Genomic DNA, 17,713 nt, shown 5'->3' with positions numbered 1-17,713 from the left:
ATTCCCGTACCTCCCCGTCCCCCGCCCCCATCCCCCCCATCCCCCCGGTACATTCCCACTTCCCGGGATGCAGGAATCCCTCTGACGCTCCGGTTACACCTCCCACCCATTCCTCCCGACCGCCAGGGGGCGCTATGGCCCCTCCCTCCTCCCGCCCCCGACCAATCCCGGAAGGCGGGGGGCGTGGCGTGTCTGCCGGTTACCGGTTCCCCCACGCCGTGCTGCCGGCTGTACGTACGTACGTGCGTACGTGCGTGCGTGCGCGCACCCGCGGAGCGGTTGGGGGCGTGTCCTTCTGCGCGCGGGGCGCGTGCGCGGCGGGGGCGGGGCCTGCTCCGGGATGTCGGGCTGGCTCCTGGTGACGTAGCGCACCGCGGGAAGGGCCGCGACAGACCCCGGTGGCCGCCGACCCCCGCACCGGGCCCGGCTCCGGTTCCGGTTCCGGTTCCGGTTCCCCCCCCCCCCCGTTCCCTTCCCCATCCTCGTTCCCGTCCCCCCGCCATGCGCAGCGCCACGGGAGCGGGCAGCGCCGGGGCCGCGGGTCATGTGCCAGGCCCGGCCGCCGCGTGAGCGCCGGTACCGGCAGCGTTGTCCGCACCAGCCCCGGGCCCAGCCGTGAGTGTGGCGTCCGTTCGTGGGGGGGGGGGGGGCGGGTCCGGTATCCCGGTTATTGTGGTGGTGGTGGTTGGGGGGGGGGGGGGTCCCGGTTGTCCCCTCCCCGGTGCTCACCCCCGGGGCTCTTCCCGCAGGCCGCCGGGTGCCATGAGCAGCAGCTGCGCGTCCCCCGCCGCCGCCCGCCGCCGCCTGCAGCGCCGGGATCGATAGAGGCGGGGGCTGCGGACGCACTATGGCCGGCAGCGGATACACGGACCTGCGGGAGAAGCTCAAGTCCATGATGCCCTACCGGGACGGGCACAAAGGGAGCGGCGGAGGGGGGGGTCTCGCACGGGAACCCCCCGAACCTCCCCTTTACGACCGCAAGCGGCGGCACCAGGAGGATTCCGGCTCCGAGCACAGCGACTACGAGGAGCAGAAGGAGGAGGAAGAGGCTCGGAAAGTGAAGAGCGGCATCCGGCAGCTCCGGCTCTTCAGCGCCGAGGAGTGTGCCAAGATCGAAGCCCGCATCGAGGACGTGGTGTCCCGGGCCGAGAAGGGGCTTTATAAGGAGCACACGGTTGACCGGGCCCCGCTGCGGAACAAGTATTTCTTCGGGGAGGGTTATACCTACGGGTCTCAGCTGCAGAGACGAGGCCCTGGGCAGGAGCGCCTGTATCCCAGGGGGGAGGTGGATGCTATCCCCGAGTGGGTGCACGACCTGGTGATCAGGAAGCTGGTGGAGCACCGGGTGATCCCCGAGGGCTTTGTGAACAGTGCCGTCATCAACGACTACCAGCCCGGGGGATGCATTGTCTCCCACGTGGACCCCATCCATATCTTCGAGAGGCCCATCGTGTCCGTCTCCTTCTTCAGCGACTCGGCGCTTTGCTTCGGGTGTAAATTCCAGTTCAAACCCATCAGGGTCTCGGAGCCTGTTCTCTTCCTGCCCGTCAAGAGGGGGAGCGTCACGGTGCTCAGGTAACGCGCCCTCGAGGCCTCCCGTTAACGTGCTGGGGGCTGGGTTGTGTAACGTGGATCTCACTCCTCTCGTTGGAAGGGACACAGGAAGGGTTTGGAGGGGATGGGGGTTTTAGGGATGGAGGGTGCCCTCTCCATAAGGTTTGAGGTGAGTCCTGCTGGGAGCGAGGCCACTTTTGGGGCTGAGCTTTGCCTGTCAGTGGTTAAAATAACACATCGAGACACAAAATGGATCCTCTGCCCAGGAGCGGCCAGAGCGGAGCAGCTGGTTGGGATGGGGCTCCTGGGTCTATTCTTAGCTCGGCCATGCCTTCCAGACCTGACCTTAAAGGTGGAGAGGAGGAGGTGTGAATGGCCTCGTCCTCCCAGTCCCTTAAACTGGGAATACTGCACCCTGTCCTGCCTGGTGTCAATGGGGAGATGGGAGAGCCCTGTGGACCGTTGCTTGGAAGCACGGTGGGTCATGGGCACAAGGAAGGGTTTTACTGTGTGTTCACGCAAGCAAAGGAAGAGCTGTGGAGGTGAAATGACCTGCCCAAGGTCATGCAGCCAGTCCCTGGTAAAGCTGGGATTGACACTGGGAAACTGTGCTGGGCAGGCAGGGAAAGGGACAGGGACAGGCAGGATTGTGTGGAGCTGGTACCTACAGACCCACTGGGGTCCTGGGCTTAGGGACTGCATCTCAAAGCCCAGCACTGGGGCTCCTTAACTCCATGAGCACCAACCCCTCATGTCCCTGAAGGTCAGAGCGCTCCCTGCCAGGAGCAGAGATCACCCAGCCTCTGCCAGCAGGGCAGAGCTACCAATGGTGTCCCCATCTGAGGTTGTAGGTTTGGGGTTGGTGAAGGTCCAGGCCGGTTTTCAGGGCTCCCAAGCAGTAACACAATCCCTTCCATTGGCTTGTAAAGTGATCGCCGCAGGGTTCGGGGAGGAATTCTTCCCCCCACATCCACACAGCCTCACCCGCTGACTGGGGCATCAATAATAGATGCTGAGAGCTCGCATCGCTTCCCTCTTGGAGAAGCTGCACGAGCACCAACTCGTCCATGCCGTACCCCGGCGTTAGGTAACTTGTGTGGATCAGGGAGGGAAGTGGGAATGGTGCTGAGGACGTTGCCACCCTCGTTTTCCTGCTGGCGATGCCATTCCCTGCAGGCCTGGGGTAAATCCTTGTCCTTCCTTTCGGAGCCAGAGGTCTTTGGCTAAGGACAGGGAGAGGGTTTCCTTGCTTGGAAGCACGCTGGCAGAGCTGTTAGTGCAGGGGCACTCTGGAGCCTTGCAGGCAAAGCCAGGAGGAAAACCCATGGCTTTCCATCCCAAGCAGGCTCAGGACATGCAATAGGGCAGGACAGGGGCTTTGCTCTGCTCTGGGACCAGGAACTGCTGTTTTCTTGTGCCATATCCTCACTTTTCCCCTCTATAACTTCCGGGAAGAGGCAGCTGACTCAGGGATTGGAGAGGGTGTCTGCAGGCCTGTGTGTTTGGGTTGTTGGCCAGGTCACCTGGGTGCTGTAATCAGTTTATTAACTGAAGCAATGGTACAAATCAAACCAAGAGAGCTTGTTTTCCTTCCGAACAGGAGGGTTCCTTCCTGCCCCACCACAGGCATTCATTCCCCAGCTTCATCCCCTTAGATGTTCTGCTCTCCAGCAAATAATAGCCTTTAAAACAGGGATTATTTCAATTTTGGTACTGCAGTTAGCAGATACTTAGCACTCACTTAAGAGAGCTTCTGCCAAAGTGATTGTTCCCTGATGAGATGATCCCGGCTGGATGCGAGTTCCTCGACTCCACTCTTCCCTTCTAACCCTGGCATAGCAGGGAGAGGTGCAGACCCTCGGTAGGCTCTCAGGGGTCTAGATCCCACATCCAGCCCTTGGTCGTGCTAAACTCAACTCCCCAAACTTGGCTCATTCTCCTCTCAGTAAACAGTTCCTGAAGGCAGTTGCCCTGGAGATAGGGAAACGGCGCAGATAGAAATGGCATGCTTGTAATGTCTGTGATTCCAGTGCTGCTGGGGCAGCGGCTGCTGCCAGCAGTGCAGCCACATGGCTTTGGTTACCAGATCTAAAGAAAGCTGTTGGATTTCTTCTCTGTGCCCTCACATCGGTCTCAGGCTGTCCCCAGGCCATGTCTGTCCTGTTGCTGCCTGTTCCACCCGCCCAGCAGGGGGTATGCAGAGGGGCTTTCCCCATATCCCTCCCTTGACTCTATTTGCCCACCCTGTGTTGTCTGCAAGCACTGAACCTGCCCCACACTCACTGGGGAGCATTCATATCTCAATAACCTGGTGTTTCAAAGGTGGAAGCCAGATTCTCCTGCCTGGGCTGAGCACCTTTGCCAGCAGGACAAAGGCTGAGCCACTTCACAACCTGCTAATAGAGCCCTTTGCTCTTGGAGCAAAGCACTTCCTCCTCTCTTTTCACATCCGTGGTGCAGTCAACCCTTGTAGGCTTGACTTAAAGGAGAAGATGACCTCCTCCTTGTCGGATAGAAGACAACCTCCTCCAGCCCCTGTTGTCTCCCAGCACCAGGAAGCGGATGCTCCTTCAGGTTTGTCCCACTGCCAGGCTAACAGGAGATGCAGGAGCTCCTTGCTCTGTGCTGCTCTCAGGCAGAGTTAAGTGGGGTTTCAATCCTGTCTGGCCCTTGTTTGTGGCCTTTCTTTTTCTGCCTATGATTTGATAAGCATCGATCGCTGGAAGCGGTGGGGAGGGGATGGAGGAATTTGCGTGTTCATGTGGGGAACACGTGCTTTGACAAATGCTTAGGCTGGATAAAAGGAGCTGAGCTTGTGTGATGTACGAGCTTCTCTTCTGCAGCTGGGGGTGCTCCGTGTTGTAAGAGCAGTGGTGATGGCAATGGGATGTTTGTGTCTCCTGTTGTGTCTCCTGTTTGCAGTCTGAGGATGATCCCACTTTCTTCCCAGCCACAGGAATCTCTCCACAGCTGCCTGGATTAGATGCCTTCCCCAGGAAAGTCTGATCCCTCACGACAGGCTCTTGGTGCAGAGGAAGCTCTGTGTGTGTGCCAGTGGGGAGGTGATAAATAGATGGGTTCAAGCTCTGCTTGAGCTGGTTGGTGCCACAGCCATGCCCTGAGCTGCTCAGCCCTGTGATGGGTCAGTGTGTGAGGTCCCCTGCCTGCCCTCAGCCCCTGCAAACACATCCCATTCGATGCACAGCTCCAGGATCTCCTTTCGGGTGATGTTTGTACAGAACCCTCTGCTTTCATCTCCATGTGAATCAGTTGTGTTGTGGCTCAGCAGCAGCTCCTGTGGACTGGAAAAGGCTGGGGCAGGAGCTGGGGGTGTGAGATGTGACAGCTGGGGTGTGAGCTGGGGGAGTGTGTGGATGGCACCTGCACCTCCCCATGTTCTTCTGGAAGACGCTTTAGGCTTGATGCTTGGGTGTGCTCATGAATAGAGGTTTAGGGTTTTCCTTCCCAAGTTGTCTCTTCCATCACTCTTTGGGTTTCTTCTCTGGGTGGGAATTGTCAGGGTAGACCCTCAATGGCATTACAGGTGCTTTGTCCCCTGTCTGTCCCTTGACGCATCATTGGGATGCAGCAGGGCCAGGCAGAGGGTGAGAAGCTCCTGCTGCCACATAAGTGTGGTAGAAGCAAATAAGCTTTTCCTTCCATTTCCCTGCCTGCTTTTGCCTGTGCAAACCTTGCTGACATTTCCTAATGGAAAACACAGGGCTGGAAGAGACCTTTCCCTGATGTTCCTTGTGTCACTGAGGATGCACTGGGTTGAATGTTAACATGGGTGATATTAATGAATTCACTGGAGCTTGACGCAGAGGTTCCTGGAACATAATAGAGCATCATTATAAACCCCTTCTCATAATGCTGCTGTCCTCTGCGGTGCCTCAGAGGATGGGGGGGGATGGACATCAACCCCTGTATTAACTGATCAGCTCTTTGACTTTTAGCTCCCTTCTCAAAGCAGTAAATCTGTCCTCGAGGTGTGTTTCGCACTGAGTGGGTGGGTTATCTAACCAGATAGAGCAAACCTGGGCCTGTCCTGGCTTGAGTGTGATCTGTTCTGGGATAACCTGGAAGCTGCTGAGCCATGGTAAAGCCTCATGGGGATGGTGGGCTCTGGGGCTTCTGCTTCAGGTTAAACCAGTGTGGGGTTCACCCAAATCCCTCCAAAGGTATTCCTGTGCTTTCAGCTGTTTCAGGAGGCTCTGAAGGTGTTTAACTTCTGGGCTCTAGAAGGCTCTGTTGTGAGCAAACACTCCAAGCAGCAGGTAGAGGGCAGGCCCACCTCTTGTTAGCATCCATGGGAGTGATGGGATGTGCTCCTGCAGGAGCAAAACACTCCTCCTGAGCACAGCTGCTGTGTGGCCATGGAGTTGCTTGATCCCTCAGTCCAGGTCTCTGTCTCACCCTGTGGCAGGGAGATTTTGGGGGTGCAGCTCTATTTGCAGGTCTGGATGTGAAGGTTACCCCATGTGCTTCGTGTTGGGCTTGGGCAGTGCTGGGGGGTGATGTTTGTGTCGTGGCTGAGGTTGTGCTGCATCAAGGGGGATGAGGGTGCTGAGATGGCAGCGTCTGTGTCCAGGTGATGGGGATGAGAGACTTGACCTCCTCTTGGACTAATGCATTCATGTCTGGGTGTGCTGCACAGCTCAGCCATGAAAGGTGGCTTTCCATGGGGGCATTTGGAGCAGTGCTGCTGAGTTTTGATCCTTGAATTGCCTGAATTTGCCCTCCATAAACTCATTTCCTACGTGTCTTATTGCAGTGTTGTGGCAGGTGGCTCTTTCCTCTGGTATACACTAAGAAATAGAGGATAAAACCCCAAAACAACCTTCATTTTTTGAAGTCTCTTCCTTCTTTTAAGTCCTGCTCCTGTGTGCCTGGGAGAACAGCGTTTAGAGGAGGAATTCCTGCCGGAAGTTAGGGAATGATTGGCCACACTGAGGTGTTGGGGCTGCTTTCTGCCTGTGTTTTCTCACAGTGCCTTTCTGTTTGTGTTGCCAGTGGCTATGCAGCTGATGAAATCACACACTGTATTCGACCCCAGGACATCAAGGAGAGAAGAGCCGTCATCATCCTTCGAAAGTAAGTGCTGGAGCCCTGTGGACACTGAGATAAACTCATGATGTGCTTCAGAGAAACACTTGCAAACTGCCTCACTTGTTAATTTGCTGGCTTGATCTTCCATCGTGATTAGCTGTCACTCTCATGCTCACTGATGCCATACCCAGGGTGGAAGTAGGTGGAACTTGTTACTGCAGAGTTAATCACTTCTTGGCTCTGTGCAGCAGTGCTTCATTGTTATGCCTGGGTTTGCAAGCCCTGTTTGTGTCCCAACACCTGGCCTTCGTTGCTAGCCTGGCTCCAGACAGCTAGGGTTTCAAAGTCTTGTCTGGGGCCATGTATTCAGGTGTCTGATCATACGATACCCACACCTGTGAGTTACCTGCGTGGTCCTTTGGAGCTGATGCTTATGGTGAGGAATAGGCTTTAAAGCAGAGAAAGTTCTCTTGGTAGCATGGCCTTTGTTTCCTGGAGAGGGAGAGGACAACGCTGGCTGCAAAGGGAAATGGATGCAGTGAATGCAGGGATCACTTTACAGAGCCTGTCCTTCAAGTTGCTGGTGGGAAGCCAGGCGCTGGGAGCTGGTTGGAAGATGCGCTGCCTTGATGGCATTTCATCAACCAGTGCTTGTTCCTAAAGCTTCTGAGAAAATGGAGGACAAAATAAGCCAACCCTATCCCAAACTCCCTCAGTTTAACCTTCGTTTGTGGCCAGAAATGTCCTTTCTCATCAGTGCCTTCTCCTAGGAGATGGAAAAATGTGACTGCCACACACTGACCCGTGCTGATTGTGCCTTAGAAGGTGTTAGCTGTAATTCTGCTGTCAGGGAATCTCTCTGCAAGTGAAAACACACAATTTGAGTGCTGGAAACCCAACTGAAAGCGTGGCCATCGGTGGCAGGGCTGCAGTTGCCCAGGCTAGCAGAAGGCTAGCAGGTCTAGATTCGGACTTGCTGAGCTTTTGGACGGTGTAGTTGGTTTCAGAACAAGTTTGGCACCATTGTGAAGATATGGCCCAAAGCCAGGGGAGTGGAGTTGGACATCTGGTTAGAGAGACCATGAAATGAAGGCAAGGAAAACAGCAGCCCTGAGGCATTAAGCAGGCAAAATGAGCCTAGACCCAGGGAGGCAGGATGAGATGTGGCAGGTGATAGAGTGGGATGAAAGACAGATGAGAGCCAAACCGCTCCATAGCTGGTTATTGCCACATGGGGTTTAAGGGTTGTGATAAGAGCTAAAAGGCTGTTGCATTCGTGTTGTTGGTGGCAAGCAGTGTGAGTGTTGATAAACACCAGTGGAAGGCATCTCAAATCCAGTAGTTAGGCTTTGGGGATAGAGAAGAGAAGCTTCTGTATTAGGCTGTGGAGCAGTTCCCTCAGAAAGACTTGGCTAAATCAGTTAAAGCAGCCCAAATGATGCAAATACCCAGCACACTTGTTTAAACAGGTTCTTCCTCGTGGTTTTATGCCATCCTCTGTAAGCTGAGGGTGTCACAGTTGTTTCAGCCTTGCCTCAATGCCCTCAGTGTGCAACTGAGTGAACACGCAGAGCTGCAGAGAAGCACCCAGCCAGCCTGGTGCGTGGCTGCTGAAGAGGCAAAGCTCAGCTCCTAGCAGAGTGTATTGGCTGGTTTTGCTTGGCCATCCTATAGCACTGGGTCCTTCTGTCTTGCCCTCATTTCAGGGCCCTGATTGCCTTGGTGTTAGAGCAGGAATGTGTGCCCGGTCACCCATAGACAGCAATGGGAGGCTGAATGAAACAGCACCAGGCTTTTCTCTCTTGAGCAAAGTGGGAACCCCCTGGCTAGTTCCTGATGTGCAATCCCCATGGAGTTCAGCAGCCCCTGGTGCTTACATGGCAATTGCCTGGTTGCCAAAGGGTGCACTCTGATGGCTGCTAAATAGAGCTTATTAATTGCTGCTTCTCCCTTGTGTCAGTGCAGCCCATGCACGCATGCACACACAGCAGGGCTGCGGTGACCTTCCTCTGCTCTCACATCCCCCCGGCATGTATTCCTGCAGCATTCCCCACTCCTGGATCATGCGGCTTTGGGCAGTCTCAAATAGGGTGTTACGCAAGCAGGAAAACAGCTGCTTCCATTGGTGGCCTGCTAGCATGAAAGGCTTGGGAGCAGCTGACATACAGCTCCTCTTCCTCATCTTCGTGGTAAGGATCGACCCTGAGTTATCCAATGGGATCAGGTCAGTTGGGGTGTAGAGCAGCATAAACTTCACTGAAGCTGGGATGTGATTAGGCTGCCAGAGCCTGCTGGGTCCCAGACATCTGGATCTGCTCTTGCCTCTACTTGGAGTGTGTGGATCCAGAGATGGATTGTGCTGGCAGTGGCAGAAGGAAGCTGTGGAAGCCAGAGCAGTGGCTGGGTTTGCAGGCTGCTCAGGAGCAGTGTGGTTACCAAGTAGGTCATAAACACTTCAGTGCTGTAGAGTGATGATACTTACAGTGTTTCCTGCATGCTGGAGTGCAGGACTGCGGGGAACCAGCAAGGTTTGGAAGCTTGTGGAGCAAGAGGCTGGAGCGGGGAGGAGCGGTGCTCTCTGTCTTGAGATGCTGAAGGAGGTAACGTGGGAGGTAGGATGGAAATGAGACCTATTGGAATGGGTCTTAAAGCCATCTGGGAGGTTTATGGTGCCATGGGTAAGCAGTTACATCAGAGTGATTCTGTTTAAGTTGGACTTTGGGAGGTGTTTTGCTCTCTGTTTTAGTGCCTTGCTCCTGCATTGCTCTGTGGACAGGGCGAGCGTGGCTGCTGTTCCTTTGCCCTTGCAGTACACTTGGTGGTTTGCTTTAATTGCAGGCCTGTAGTTGTTGTGTTTGAGAGGTATTTAAACCACAGAGCTTGTTCAGGGCAGGATCCACAACGCCTTTGGTGTTCAACCTGGGCTGGGTCCAGTCCTGGAGCTGGGAACAGCTCAGGATGGTGGTGGTGTGGACTAGAGCAGGCAGCTGCCTGTGGAGGTGTGCCTTGTTTCTGGCATGCTGGATGGAGCAGGGCTGCTCTGCTCCGTTTCACAACTGCCAGCATGGCATCACCTTGCTTAACTGAAGAGGCTCTCACAGTAGCAGAGAGGAAGTTTGGCAACTGCCTGTACTTCCTAATGGGATTTTAGGTTGGGATTCTGTGGAAACCTCCCTCAGGTGCTGAAGTTCAGCACTAGAGAGCAAGTAGGAATTGTCCTCTTTGTATCACCCTTACATATTCACCTCGCAGCCAAAGGAGGGAGACAGGCTGCAACAACAGGATCAGGGTGCTTTTCCTTGTGGGAATGTGCTTGCATCCTCCTGGAGGTGGCATTCTGGAGCACCAGCACCACCTCCCAGTGTGTTTTGCCCATGCTTAGCCTTCAGTCTGTGTTTTAGCAGAGCTTGGAAGTTGAGGTGGTAACTGTGCTGTGCTTGGGGATGGTGATAGAGCTGTGATAAACTACACCAAGTGTTCATTGCTGCTGCCTCCCTCCCCCTGTGCGTGGCTGCAGCAGTGCCTGATCCAGCAGCAGCTCTGCTTTGGGACGAGCTGTGCTTGCTCTGGTGCAGCTTGAGCGTGTTCTGTGCTGCTGGAAGGGGATGTGGGTGCAGCTTCTCTTGGCCAGGCCTTCTCCTGGCTCCTACTTCAACTCTTTACACCTCTTAGTCAAGCTGAGAAACGCCTGACCCCATGAGAACTCCAGGTAGGAGGGAGTTTCCACATGGAAGCAGTTATTACTGATAGAGGTGATGATGAATTTCACAGGTGGCTTAACAGGAGCTGTGAGTTATCGACCAGTCACTGCGATTTCATAGGGTTTCACAAGTGTACCAGTGCCTCTATCCCATAACCGGTATTCCGGTGAGCCCAGCACCATTGGTATTCCCCTCACGTATCCCTCTGAGCAAAGGTTAAAGCTGAAGGTTCAAGCACCAGAAAGCTGCAGCTTGTTCTGCTGTTGGCTGTCAATAGTCCTGACCCTCTTCCTGAGCTGTGTGGCAGGGACTGAAGGTGGTTTCAGCACATGTAGGGTCAATACCTGCTGCAGCACACTCGTGGCTCTATAGGAACTCCTTGCCCATTCTCTTCTCTTTACCCATTTGCAGAACAAGACTAGATGCACCTCGACTGGAAACAAAATCCCTGAGTAGCTCTGTGTTGCCACCGGGTTATAACTCAGGAAGCAACCGGGACCAGATCCTGAAACCAAAGCGGTCCCATCGCAAAGCAGATCCTGATGCTGCTCACAGGTAGGATCATCTCTCCTAAAAGCAACGTTTCAGGTGCTACCTCTAGGGCTGTGTGTGTCTGTCCCGGGCTCAGGTAAGAGAGGCTGCACAATGCACTTAGAAGCACCCTACTTTGCACCTCCCAGGTGCTTTCAGTAGTGTACAGATGTGCTTTATCAGAACACACGTTCCTCCTAGGCTTGTGGAGGCTAAGCTCTGGCTGTAAGCAGCTTACATTGTTTATCCTGTGAGTGGCATAATGAAGAAGCAATAGATTTGGCTGGCTCCTGATAATGCAGTCGTTCCAAACAATAGTTTCCCTGCAGCTAATTATTTTTGACCTCTATTGCCAAGCAACCTGTGCAGCTGCATTAAACTGTGTTATGAAAGCAGTCCTGGGAGGGAGAAAGGGAGGGTTTGCTATCTGGGAAAGGTGAAGGTCGGCTTGGGCAGCTTCTCAGACCTGTTTTGGTGCCCCAGCTGCACGTGTGTGTGTAAGCAGACTGTGTGCATATGTGACCTTCAGGAGAGCTCCTCGCTGAGCAGCCTGAGCTCTGCAGCAAAGCTTCCCTCAGACACTACTTGCTCTGTGTGAATGTACTGGTAGCCGTGAGGGATATTCCTGGTATTCCCCAGTTCCAAATGCTCCTGGGGACCGTGCAGTGTTCTCTGCACGTCATGTGGAACCCATGGTTTGGGCCTGGGGCTTGGCTCTGTGCTCCCAGCCTGTGTTTCAACCTGTGCTGGAGGGAGGTGGGTGGGGATGCTGTGTTCATGAGCAGTGTTCATTCACCTGCACTCTGCCTGCCTGGGGAGGAGCAGCAAGAGGAGCCTGCAGATGGAAGCTGGAGCACACAGAGGGCTGGGGTGTGATGAGAGGGGCGAGCACACAGAATGAATCTGTGCATCTCACTGGGAGTGGAGAAGCTGTGGCTGCCCCATCCCTGGCAGTGCTCAAGGCCAGGTTGGACACAGGGGCTTGGAGCAGCTGCTCCAGTGGAAGGGGTCCCTGCTTGGAGCTGGATGAGCTTTAAGGTCCCTTCCAACCCACCCATTCTATGACCTGATCGGGGTATGGTGCATGGATTCCTGCAGCACATTGATGGGTATCAAAAGCCTCTTTTTCTCTTCCTTTAGCCTCAAACCCCCCAGTATAACAGGTAACCAGCATGGATGTCATGTGGTGGTATCTCTTTATGGAGCTCAGCAGTTGCCACTTAGGATATAATAAGTGGTGTGTGCAGCTCACCAGCCCTGTCCTGCTCCAAAGCAATCACAGACAAGAGCAGAGACAGCTTTGTAGAAATAGCAGTTGCCCTGTGCTGATGCTTGAGAGGACAAAGGAGCTCAGAGCTGGGGTTTGATCCTGCACTGCAAGCACCCCAAAAAGGAGCCCAGATCTGTGCTGTGAGTTCTCCTATAGGAGAGACAGAGCCTTGTTCCCGAGGGATGTTTCTTGAAGCCACAAGCTGCACTTAGAAAGAGGTGACTGGGTTGTTTGGAAGTGTTCCTGATGGAGGTAAGGACCAAAACTTGCTCTGGGAAGGGGGAAGACTTGCACCATCGAAAGCACAATTCCCAGCTTCCCTGTGGGAGGTGTGAGGTGGTTCCTGCTCTGCTCAGTGCCCAGGACTGGGAAAGCGATGTGGAACCAGTCATAGTGCTCAAAAGGATGCAAAGCTACACGGGGAATGCTGAAATCCCACCATGGATGTGCTCACGCTCCCTTCTTCCTCTCTTCCCATAGGCCACGCATTCTAGAAATGGATAAAGAGGAGAACAGGCGCTCGGTCCTCTTACCAAAACATAGGAGAAGGAGCAACTTCAGCTCCGAGAACTATTGGCGAAGGTCTTACGAGTACACAGAGGACTGTGACGAGGAAGAGGAGGATGGAAGCCCAGCTAGGAAAGTGAAGATGAGGCGACACTGAGGATTGCACTTTCCAGGCTCATAGTGGAGCTGCTTGGCCTCCAGTCTGTGAAAACTCTCTCTTCCCTCTGGCTCTCTTCCATCTAGCTTCAGTTTTGGTTTTTCCTTTCAGGCTGAAGAGTAAACAGGAAGGATCCTAGCGATTTGCTTTGATGAATGGAGGAATGCTGAGACATACGGAAGGATGGGAACATGTCCAGTGCACACGGTGCCCTGAGTCATGGGGTCAAACGGGCATCTCTTCCCTTAGGAAGCAGATAAAGTGATGGCAGTTTGTTGGGATTGCTTTGGAAAACACCAAAACCAGGTTTCCCGTTGTGCAGGATTCAGGAATTGCATTTGTGGGGGTTTTGTTTCTTTTCTTTGCTTTAACTTTCCTCCTTTCCACATGGTCTAAATGTAACGTTCGACCCCAGGAGCTGAAACCCGCTGCGGTGGCCTCGGATGTGCTTCACCAAAGGGCTCCTTGGTCTGCTCTGACCTGGTTGTTGTTGGGTTTGTTTTAAGGATGCCCTGCAGTAACTGGAAGTTTGAAGCTTTGCAGACCCCTCTTAACTGCGGTTGATTTCAAAGGGTTTAGGACAGGTTTTTGTTGCACTTTAGTACCAGTTTTAACATAGGTTTCCTTTCCAGTCCCTTTTCCCAAGCCAGCGTGGGCTCGCACAGTTCCCTGTGCTGCCCTCTCCGAGAGGAATGTACTTGAGCTCTGGTTTCTCAGTGCTGGTCTGATGAGGAGTGTGTTTTGCTTGAGGAAGAAGGAAACGTGGCTGGCTTCAGTGAGGCTGGCCCCAGGTCCATATTGGAGCCCTGGGACTGCTGAGTGAGTGATCACATTGAGTACATGCTGCTTCCCAGAGCTGGGGATAGCAAAGAGGAATAGGAGAGTTGCTGTGCTTGTGAAGGACGTTTGCCTTGGGACCCCCTGAGAAGCGCAGTTCTCCATGCCTGGGGGACTGGCTTTCATCCCCCTGCCCCTTTAGGTGGAGAGAGTTGAGGTGATGCAGCATCCCATGCCGAGGCGATGCAGCATCCCATGCTGAGGGGATGCAGCATCCCATCCCGAGGTGATGCAGCATCCCATCCCGAGGTGATGCAGCATCCCATGCCATGCAGCATCCCATGCCGAGGCGATGCAGCATCCCATGCCATGCAGCATCCCATGCCGAGGCGATGCAGCATCCCATCCCGAGGTGATGCAGCATCCCATGCCGAGGTGATGCAGCATCCCATGCCGAGGTGATGCAGCATCCCATCCCGAGGTGATGCAGCATCGCATCCCAAGGTGATGCAGCATCCCATCCCGAGGTGATGCAGCATCCCATCCCAAGGGATGTGCTCTGATGGAGCAGGAGCAGGCACTGTCATGGCCTTGGGCAGCTCTGCTGCAGAGTGTCCCCTCCAAGGCTGGCTCTGGGAGCAGGGATGCTGCGAGGGTCTAAGCTTGGCCTCAGTTCAGTGCATTCAGCAGTGGTTGCCTGCCTCCTCCTGGCTTTATCCCTGCCTGTGTTCCTGGGGCAGGGAGTTGCCTGCTTGCTCCAGGGAAGACCCAGGCCCTATGGCATTAGTGTTAGATTGCTGCCTTCCTCTTCTCCCTCCCAGCTTGCGTTAGCCCAGACCAAAGCCTCAGTGTGTTCCCAAAGCTTTGGGGCCCAACAGCATCTTTCCAACCCTACTTTTAAGAGGCTTCCTCCGGTTGATCCTTGAACCCAAGCGTTGACAGTTGTAAGGAGTAGTGTTCTGTTGACCCCCTGCTGCTTTGCCCTCCTCCCAGGTGTAGTTTCTCTCTGTGTCGTGTCCCTCTCACACTTCGTGGCCGCACGCTTGGCAATAAAAAGATGTAATATATTTTGGAACCCAGTTTGCTGCTGTCTTGAGGGGCTCCCAGTCAGATCCCACCACTCCTCGCAGTGCTCTTTGCTCACATCTGGGTCTTGGTGTCCTTTGCCTTCCCCACTGACTTCCTTCCATAGCTCCTGCTGCTCTCTTGTTGCTGGGCTCACTGCTCAGGCTGGATCTAGTGGTCATCTTAGTCCATATGAGCTGACTGTCACCTGCAGCAGAGCTGACGTGTGGAGTGTTGTAGGGGAGGCTCTCGCTGCCTGTCTCTTGTTATCAGGTTGGTTTCTGGTGACAGCCACTGTCGGCTCTGTGCGGAGGTAGAGGCACAGAACCTTGTGTTGTCTGCCTGGAGATCTGGAAGTTGGTGCTTTGGCTGCTTCTGAACCCTTTAAAACCCCATTTCCAGAGCACATTCAGCATCCGAAGGGTGTTCCTCACCCTCCTGCCTTTCTGCAGAGGATCCAGGCCAGCTCTTGACTACACATCCACTGCTTTGGAAAGCCTGCCATTCCCTGATAGCAAAACCACATGCAGGGAGCAGTGGTCCCCTCTCCTCATGGCTGGTGCAGACATCTCCGGTGAGCTGGGGACCTGCTAGCAGGATGCCTGCAGTGCCCGTTTCCAGGTGTCTTCCTGCCTTCATCCTGGATGTGCCCCGTGCTTTCCTCGGTGTCAGGTGTGATGTGGGTGATGCTGATGGTGGCACAACCAGCTCTTCCCCCCCAGCTCCCAGTTGTACACCTACCTCTGCAGTAGGGATGCTGTACCCTGGTGTCAGCTGGAGGCAGCCTGGCTTTCCAGGGCTGCTTTCCAGAGCAGGAATCCCATGGGATGAGGTGTTGGCTTTGTCAGCACTGAAGGTTGAACAGGACATCCTGAGGTCTTACTCCTCAGCCTTGCTTCCATCCTCTAGCCTGGTACCATCACCTCATGCAGTCTGTGTGTGTGCAGGTATCCTTCCTCTCCCACCTTGTTTTGCTGTTCCTGCAGGCCATGGTTGGGAGCTCTCCCCTCTTCCTCCCTGCCCCACATCCCTGCAGTGGGTCTGAGCTGGCAGCCGTGGCTGGAGGGACACGAGGAGCTCCTCACCATTCCAGGCACTGTTTTCAACCTGGTCGGTTGGGGCTTGACACCTTGGAATGAGAATGGGACACAACCAGTCTGACCTGTAGCATCTCCTGGGTGTCCCCAGTGTGTGGGCAGGCCACCTTCCCCTCTTGTACAGACATTTTCTATAGACACAGATGTATATGTGTAGATAACATCGTTTTTTAACTCTTTTGCACTGAACAACAGCAGAGTGAATCCCTGATTCAAACCACATTTCCATGGGGATCCAGGTCTTTGGATCCCGAACTGCAACCTCCCTGGAAAGCTGTAGCTCTAATACTGGTGATGCCCATACCTGTTCTCTGTCATTGGCTGTGTTGGGCTTCAGGTCAGGCTGGTGCTGTGGGTCTGGTGTGAAGGATGGAGCGTGGTGAGCTCTGATTCAGACCCAAAAGTGCTCCCCAGACTCATGCACAGACCTGACCCCGTTGGCTTTGTTGTATCTGTTAAGTCCAATCGTGCAGTCCCACCTCCTCTCCATCCACCCACAGTGTGTCATTGGTGTAACCTGCTCATCCCGAAACTGGGAATAAGGCTCTGTTCAGTGTGACGATCCCATACACCCACAGCCCAGACCGGGAGAACTGTCTTTCTTAAGGAAGGGGGGAAGAAAGTGGGGTCTGTCCCTGCTTTAGTGGGGTTCATCCTGCTTTGGTGGGTTCCATCCCCTCAGCTGTGCTAAGGGCAGAAGGAATTGGGGTCTCTCACTGTTAGCTGTATCTCTTGGAGGCTCAGGGATGGAACTAAAGCTCTTACATCCATGGTGTGGGCTCATTGTGTCCATAGGAAGGGCTGTTTGCTGGCTCTAAGGTGAACCACAGGCAGAGCCACATCTGAACCCTCATCCAGATGTTAGGAGAGAGCTGGTTAGGAGAGGCTTGGCTCATCCCAAGGGATCACTCATGGGAATGGTCATCCAGCACCCCCATGAGCCACCATCCATTGGGATGAGCGCTCCAACCTCTGCCTTGTGTTGGTACCAGCGCTCACCCCATGGATCAAAACGCATTGAGGAGGGCATTGGGGGGGGACCCAGGTCTGGACCCCACCAGCAGCAGAAAGTCTTTTACCAGCCCAAAGTGATCCCTTTCCCACCGGGAAGGAGAAATCCTAATGAGGAGCATCTCGGCTTCCTTTTCCCATCTCTGCTCCTTTTCCCACACTTCAAGACTTTGAATTTTAGGATTTTCTCTTTTTTTTCCCCCTAAAGAATTTAATTTCCTCCCCCCTTTTTTTGTTACAAATCACAGGAAATAAAGAAAAGTGGCAATATTTTTTTTCCGGAAGCTTTTCCTCGGAAAAAGCCGAGGTTTGTATCAAAGTTGTACAGTTGGGACGTTTGGGATACGAGAAGTACTGTGTGAAACGCTGTAAATGGGGCAGAGATTATTTTCTGTACAGGCTGACAAAGTGGGGGGGGGGGGAATCGTTGGGATTCCCGTTGGTTCCTTGGGAAGGATCCGGTTCTTGGCTGGTGGGGGTTGGAATTTCACCGTTTCCTGGTTATTTGGGGTTGGGTTTTTCCCCCTTGTATAGATTGCTGCATTAATTGAATAAAAGCAGAAAGCATCACTCGGGCTCAGTGGTGGTGCTGCTGGATGGGAGCTGTGTCCTGCTTCCCGGCAGCAGGAATGGGGCTGTGGGAGCTGCTGCTAAATTAAGGGAGTCTCCATCTCCCCCAGGGAGCCAAGTGGAGTCTGTCCCTCCTGTGCTGCCCTAGAAAGTGGGGATGGGGCTTGCAGCCTTCCTTTCCTTTCCTTTCCTTTCCTTTCCTTTCCTTTCCTTTCCTTTCCTTTCCTTTCCTTTCCTTTCCTTTCCTTTCCTTTCCTTTCCTTTCCGTTCCTTTCCTTTCCTTTCCTTTCCTTTCCTTTCCTTTCCTTTCCTTTCCTTTCCTTTCCTTTCCTTTCCTTTCCTTTCCTTTCCTTTCCTTTCCTTTCCTTTCCTTTCCTTTCCTTTCCTTTCCTTTCCTTTCCTTTCCTTTCCTTTCCTTTCCTTT

At 54.0% G+C, this 17,713-nt stretch overlaps 1 protein-coding gene across 1 annotated transcript; it reads left to right on the top strand.

Annotated features, from left to right (window-relative positions):
• Window positions 1-514: 514 nt before the first annotated feature.
• ALKBH5 (alkB homolog 5, RNA demethylase) lies at window positions 515-17,289 on the top strand. The gene is made up of 6 exons (XM_034065548.1): window positions 515-615; window positions 750-1,575; window positions 6,568-6,648; window positions 10,716-10,859; window positions 12,586-14,027; window positions 14,097-17,289. The coding sequence occupies exons 2-5, from the start codon at window positions 848-850 to the stop codon at window positions 12,767-12,769; spliced, it is 1,137 nt and encodes a 378-aa protein (XP_033921439.1). The 5' UTR covers window positions 515-615; window positions 750-847; the 3' UTR covers window positions 12,770-14,027; window positions 14,097-17,289.
• Window positions 17,290-17,713: the final 424 nt, after the last annotated feature.

This window comes from Melopsittacus undulatus, chromosome 8, assembly GCF_012275295.1.
Source record: "Melopsittacus undulatus isolate bMelUnd1 chromosome 8, bMelUnd1.mat.Z, whole genome shotgun sequence".
Lineage (NCBI taxonomy): Eukaryota > Metazoa > Chordata > Aves > Psittaciformes > Psittaculidae > Melopsittacus > Melopsittacus undulatus.
The sequence above is the reverse complement of the archived record's forward strand: the minus strand, read 5'-3'. Positions and strand labels throughout refer to the sequence as shown.

Excerpts from the sequence above, each read along its gene's own strand:
- ALKBH5 (XM_034065548.1), top strand. The coding sequence starts at position 848 with ATGGCCGGCAGCGGATACACGGACCTGCGGGAGAAGCTCAAGTCCATG. Across the intron at positions 6,649-10,715 it reads GCCGTCATCATCCTTCGAAA|AACAAGACTAGATGCACCTC; the intron begins GTAAGTGCTGGA and ends ACCCATTTGCAG. Across the intron at positions 10,860-12,585 it reads GATCCTGATGCTGCTCACAG|GCCACGCATTCTAGAAATGG; the intron begins GTAGGATCATCT and ends CTCTTCCCATAG.